Below are 6,895 nucleotides of genomic sequence, written 5' to 3'. Positions count from 1 at the left end.
ATATATATAATTATATATATATATTATATTATATTATATATATATATATATATATATATATATTATATATAATATATATATATATTATATATATATACATATATGTAACATATGTACATATATATATATATATATATTATATATATATATATATATAATATGTATACATTTTATATATATATTATATTTATATATATATATATATATATAATTAATATATATATATATATATGTACATATATGTACATATATGTACATATATATATATATATATTATATATATATATATGTATACATATTATATATATATATATAATATATATATATATATATATACAACTGCAAACACACGATATGGAGACAGATCCCACGAGAAGAGAGAGAGGGGAGGGGGGGGGGGGGGGGGAAGAGCGCCCGAGAGACGAGCGGCACAAAAGCTCCACCTCCCCGACCCAGTCACAGCGTACGATTTCTGTGACGTTGTTCATAAAGGCTCCGTACCCTTTGCTCCCCCCTCCCCATCCTCCCCTCCTTCTCCCCCCTTCCCCTCCTTCTCCCTCTCCCCCCTCCCCCTCCCTCTCCCCCTTCCCTCTACCTCCCTTCCATCCCCTTCCCTCTCCCCCTCCCCCCTCCCCTCCTTCTCCCCCTCCCTCCCCTCTCCCCCTTTTTCCCCTCCCCTCAGGCGGAGGGAGGAAGAAGAGGGAGGAAGAAGGGTGGGGGAGGTAGTGGAGGGGGAAGATGAGGACAGCAGGAGAGGAAATAAAGAGGAGTTAGATAATGGAGAGGAGAGAGAGAGAGAAAGAGAGAGAGAGAGAGAGAGAGAGAGAGAGAGAGAGAGAGAGAGAGAGAGAGAGAGAGAGAGGGAGAGAGAGAGAGAGAGAGAGAGAGAGAGAGAGAAGGAGAGAGAGAGAGAGAGAGAGAGAGAGAGAGAGAAGGAGAGAGAGAGAGAGAGAGAGGAAGGAGAAGAGAGAGAGAGAGGGCAAAGAGGAGAGAGAGGGAGAGGGAGGAAAGAGAGGGAGAGAGAGAGAGAGAGAGAGAGAGAGAGAGAGAGAGAGAGAGAGAGAGAGAGAGAGAGAGAGAGAGAGAGGAAGGAAAAACAAAGATAAAAGTGAAGTGAAGGTAATACGTGACTTTATGAAGTTCTGAATCCTATGGAGACACGACAGGGGGGAGGGGGGGTGAGAGGGGGGGTGAGAGGGAGCAATGAAAGGAAAGGAGGAAGGGAAGGGAGGATGGAGGGGTGGGGGATTGGGTAGGGCGGGGACAGACTTGAGGGGGGAAGAGAAAAGAAAGGGAGGGAAGAGTGAGGGAGGGAATGAGGGGGGGGGAGGGGGGAGTGGTGGAGAGAAAGAGAGAGACAAGCTAAAGGTAGGGAGAGAGGGGGGTGGGGAGCAGGAGGGTAGGAGGGAGGAGAAATAGTAGAATAGGGATGAGGGTGGGGGTAAGGGAGGAATGGGGGGAGGGGGGGGGGCGTGAGGGCCCTCCGCTTGTATGCACGTTATTGTCTATTGCAAGAAAATTGTGCGTTTCACTTATGCACGTACTCGCAATATCATTTTCTTTGTGCAAAATGTCGAGCTGCATGTTTTCCGTTGAATATTTTTCCAGCCCCTTTTCTGTGCATACTCCATAGTTTGAAATAAAAAGGTATATACACATTTTAAACGTGTGAGTACCAGTTGTGTCATAATTCTAAAAGGTCTGTACTCCAAAGATACCTAACTGTACGTAATGAAAGTGAAAAATGGACACTATTTCGTTCACTTTCAGACACGTGAACAATTCTGAACGTTCTTCCTTTTATCAAAACCACTGTGATGTAAAATGAACCTTGTGGATTCTCTATATTCAATTACATAAAGATATGACACGATATGATATACGGATATAATATACCAGTACCTCATCTAATATAATTAAACGCTATGATTAACAGCCAAATAAAATTTCCATATTGAATAACTTATTGAATCATCTTACAAAGACATCCTTTAAGCTATTAATTTACACAGGCCGACCAATTAACCTTTGCTGTATCATAGATAGGAAAGTGATAGGATATCGGATATAGAATATCGGGACTATTATGATATCGGAATTATATTTATAATGCCGAATTGTGGAACTTTATAATTTATTTATTTTTTATTTATCTATTTATTTATTTATTTTTTTTTTTTCAAAGGGAGTAGCCTCAAGGAAGGTTTTGAACTAAACAGTGTGACAAAAGTATGTAACTGTCATGACAATATAAGATCCAAAAGCATCAATCTTATTCCTATCTTTTCTATAGCTTTACGTTAAACTTTTTACCAGAAGAAAAAACACATACACATACGGAGAGAGAGAGAGAGACAGAGAGAGAAAGACAGAGAGAGCAGAGAGAGCAGAGAGAGAGGTGATGAGGAGGAGAGAGGAGAAAGTTTTTGAGAGAGAGCCCAGAGCAGAGATGAGAGAAGAGAAGCGGAGAGAGAGAGCGAAAGAGCGAGAGAGAGAAGAGAGAGAGGAGAGAGGAGAGGAGAGGAGAGAGAAGAGCGAGCAAGAGAGAGAGGAGGAAGAGCGAGAGAGAGATTGCAGAGAGAGAGAGGAGAAGTGAGAGAGAGGAGGAGAGAGAGAACGAGAGAGAGAGAGAAGAACAGAAAGAGAGAGAGCGGGATGTGCGAGAGAGAGAGGAGTGAGACAGGAGAGAGAGAGAAAGAGAATGAGAGAGAAAGAGAGAGAGGAGGATGAGAGAGAGAAGAAGCGAGTGAGAGGAGAGAGAGAGAGGAATGAGAGAGAGAGAGAGAAGAGAGGAGACAGAGAGCGGAGAGAAAGATGAGTGAGAGGAGAAGAGAAAGAGGGGAAAGAGAAGAGGAGAAAGAGAAGAAAGAAGAAGAGATGAGAGGGGAACAAAAGAGAAGAGAAAAAAGAAAGAGAGAAAAACAGAGAGAAAGAAAGAGAACAAAAGAAACAAAGAATAAGACAAACAAAAAAAAAAAAAGAAAAAAAGAGAGAAAGAAAAAAAGAAAAAAAAAAAAAGGAAAAAATAAAAACCTGCAACGAACCAACCTTCCAGGTGTCTGCCACACGAAAGCAACACACGCCTTACGCAATCCCGTTCAATGACCAGCGACCGAGGATGAATCAGGTTTCATCTCCGCCATTCCTCTGTGGGAATGAACGATCCGGTTTCAAAAGTGAGGTTTCGAGTTCCAGAGACACTTGGGTGCTTTGGATTGCAGTGGATATCGTCTTAAGACCCCCTCTGTGTTTTTATATAGAGAGTCATTTGCATAATAGTATTTTTTTTTTTTATTCTTTTACTATAGGCGTATGATATAGTACATGTTCATGAGGAGGTGGTAAGCATGTGATTGTAATGGAGGGGTGGAAATATAAAAGGGATATAAAGAGAGGGAGGTAGGGCAAAGAGAGAGAGAGAGAAAGAGAGAAAGAGAAAGAGAGAGGGCAGAAATAGAGAGAGCAGAGAGAGATAGAGAGAGGGTAGAGAGAGAGAGAAGAGAGAGAGAGGAGAGAGGGAGGAGGGGAGGGAGAGAGAGAGAGAGAGAGAGAGAGAGAGAGAGGAAAGAGAGAAGAAGGAGAACGAGAGAGAGAGAAATTGAGGGTAGAGAGAGGAGAGCAAAGGACAAGAAAATAGAAGAGAGGGAGCAAAGAGAGAGAAAGAAGAAAGAAAAGAGAGGGAGGAGAGAGGAGAGATAGAGAAAAGAAAGAGAGGAGAGAAAAGGCGTGGAGAGACGGAAATATAGAAAGAGGGAAAATAAGAGAGAGAGAGAGGAGAGAGGAGATAGAAGAGAGAGAGAGAGAGAGATAGAAAGAGAAAGAAATGCCATCATCCAGGAATGTATGACATGTGGAGGCACGCATAGACATACAAGGGGACGAAAGGAAACAAACAAACAGAGAAGACAGACCAAGGAAGAGCTGGATGTCTGCAATTAGTTAGATTGAAAAGTAATATGGAGTCTCTAATGTCGTCAGTAAAAAGGTCTAAGAAGAGTGAGACAAGGGGCTTTTGCTTATCATAACCACATAATATTTTTCTATCTAATTATAAGATGAAAACATTGATGCACTAGTGATTCCCAACTGACCCCCATCGCGCCTCCCTTATCGCCCCCCTCCCGCGCCGGCCCTTGTCCCGGCCGTGCCGGCCCGCACCAAAAGTTATAAGAGAGTAAAAAAAAAGGGGAAAAAAAAAATACTCGAAAGAAAACCGACATGCGGTGGCAATAGGGAGGCGCATTGCAACAAACATCTTGAGTCATTCCTATGCCCTGGCCTAATGTACCTTCCAACGGCCCAAAGCAATATATAGATAATGAGCAAGATTAGGATTAGTTAGAGGGTATGCCATTTCTCTCTGTTAATAGTCTTGGCGTCGGAACAAGCAAAAAAAAACTCTATAATGAATGGAAAAGTCCTTCGAACGTCCCAAGGTATGCTTGAAAGGATGGGGGCCATCAACGGGATTGCCGAAGGCAATAAAAAGTCACATCTATTCCACACACCACCCTAGCCGCAAGAAATCGTATGACGGTACTGATGACGAACCAGCCGCTTAATTATTTGAAAATAATCAGATAGTCCGGATGCGCGAAGAGGGAAAACGTGAGGAAAAATACAAAATTCAAAGGGGAAGTTTTTTGTAATAGATATGATGTCTGAATGCAAATTGTCGATTATATTATCGTATTCTTGACTTTATGAGTGCTTAGTTTCTTTTGACCTGTCTTATGAAGCAGAGATCCTTAGATATGCAACGCCCATTAGTGAGCGGGTTAATGATTGGCTAACCTCAGAGCACACACATACTATATATACATATCTAGTCTATATGTATCTAAGGATAATATGGTTAGGCAAGAACTGGAAAAAACCAGACACACACTACAACATACACCGCAACACACACAACTCACATCTACAATGACATGCCACACACACACACAATCCCCACACAGGACAGCACTACACAACAACACACCAACACACACTCACTATGGGGGGCACACGGCGACATACATACAGGCACACCCACAGCACACACACAGGGGCACATACACTCACAGTCACGAACGGGCTCACACACATACACGTCACACACGACACCACAGACAGACCCACACAACTCACCGCCTGAATCGCACAGCACACAATCACACACACACACTATACGACAGAGGGACACACAGCACACACAGCAATATGTTTGTGTGTGTGTGTGCGTAATGCTAAATAAAAATAAATATAATATATAAATATATATATAATAATAGTATGATATATAAAGTGAGTAAGAATGCGGTATAAATTTTTCACGTTAGAACTTATAGTCATTGACGTGGTCATGGGTCCCAGGTGCTCCAATGCTTTCTCCCTCTTTTCTCTTCTGTTTGCCACGTTGCGAGGCTGAGCCATGAATCCCAAACATTAGAAAAGTTTTAATAGAAACTTCAACTTCCGACCAATCTAATATCAGAAGAGAAACAAACCATAACATAACCACTCGGCTGCATCTAACTTCTCCCTCCTGCTTCTCCCTCGCTCTCTCCCTCCTCTCCGCCCTTTTTTATTTGCGAGGATTAAAGTGAACGAGCCGTTAGTAATGAAAAATCAACTTCAGCAAACGACTGTTTGAAAACAACACAACTCAACAAAAAAAAAAAAAAACAAGGGTCGCCTCTGTCACAAAAGACTTAATCCTCGATAATCCCCCTTACGATATGAAAGCTAATGGGACAGAACAACGTAGGCTATTATGGCAGTCTGAAAGCAGTTATTATGCAAATTAACTCCCCTTTTTTTTAGACCTTCCTGAAAAAACGAAAGAATTTCTCGTTATTCCACCTTTTTTTTCGCTGAATGTCTGGAGGAATGGCGATGTTTTTAACTCGATTGGAAATAGGATTAAAAGATTTTTTCCCGCCATTTTTAATTTAGCCTCTTCATTTGCTAGGAAACGCGTTCTTCCGATCTAGCATTCTTACAATTTAACTATTATAGCTTAACTATGAGAGAAAAGAAAAAAAAAATCCTGTGTTAACGATATTTTTTAGATTTTGAATTCATCTTTTGAACGAGTCAGTATTTCCCATTTTTTATTCATAGTTATTATCCTCAAACTATATACACGTGCAAAAATTACCGGAGTTAAAATGCAACAAAATAGCTCCTTTGTGCTTTGTTACGGATTGCTAGTGAGTAACAAATAGAAATAAACGTACATCGGCCTCTGTCTCTCTCTCTACATAAAACGTATTTGCCAGAAACACACATCAATTAAAACGATGCATGGTAATCTAAATAAAACCGACAGGCTCTCTTGGGCCAATCTCTCTCTCTCTCTATTTAAACAACTAGGAAAGAACACAAACACACGCAAACAAACACACACACAACACACACACACACACACAAACAAACACACGCAAACACACACAAACACACAGCACACACACACACAGACACGTACACCCACACACAAAAAAACACCCACAAACATGCAGTATATTTATATAATGATAAACGAACACACACACACAAACAAACACACACACACAAACAAACACACACAAACATACACACAAACAAACAAACAAACAACACACACAAACAAACATACACACACAAACAAACAAACAACACACACAAACAAACACACACACACAAACAAACACGCACATATCCACATCCCCACCCCCACAAACATGCAGTATATTTATATAATGATAAATTGTGTGAGTTTAAATGCATACTAGTACGTTTTGCAGAATGTTCTCCCGTGTCGGAATGTGGCCGACTTCCCGGCTTCCCGACATTATTGAGTTAGCAATTTCCTAGTGCCATTCCGACTTATCTGTAATTCCGACTTTCGAATACCGTGTTATACGGGTTT

The 6,895-nt window shown here is 41.2% G+C and overlaps 1 protein-coding gene across 1 annotated transcript in view; it reads left to right on the top strand.

Annotated features, from left to right (window-relative positions):
* Positions 1-5,299: 5,299 nt before the first annotated feature.
* Positions 5,300-6,895, top strand: part of LOC147470873 (histone-lysine N-methyltransferase SMYD3-like) — a 25,750-nt gene continuing 24,154 nt past the window's right edge. The window contains exon 1 of the mRNA XM_086542196.1: positions 5,300-5,358. Coding sequence (XP_086398322.1) covers positions 5,300-5,358 — 59 coding nt within the window. The remainder of the gene's footprint in view (positions 5,359-6,895) is intronic.

Source organism: Penaeus japonicus, unplaced genomic scaffold (assembly GCF_977035675.1).
Source record: "Penaeus japonicus unplaced genomic scaffold, GWHDUDI00000001_assembly GWHDUDI00000012, whole genome shotgun sequence".
NCBI lineage: Eukaryota > Metazoa > Arthropoda > Malacostraca > Decapoda > Penaeidae > Penaeus > Penaeus japonicus.
This window is presented reverse-complemented; position numbering and strand designations above follow the sequence as displayed.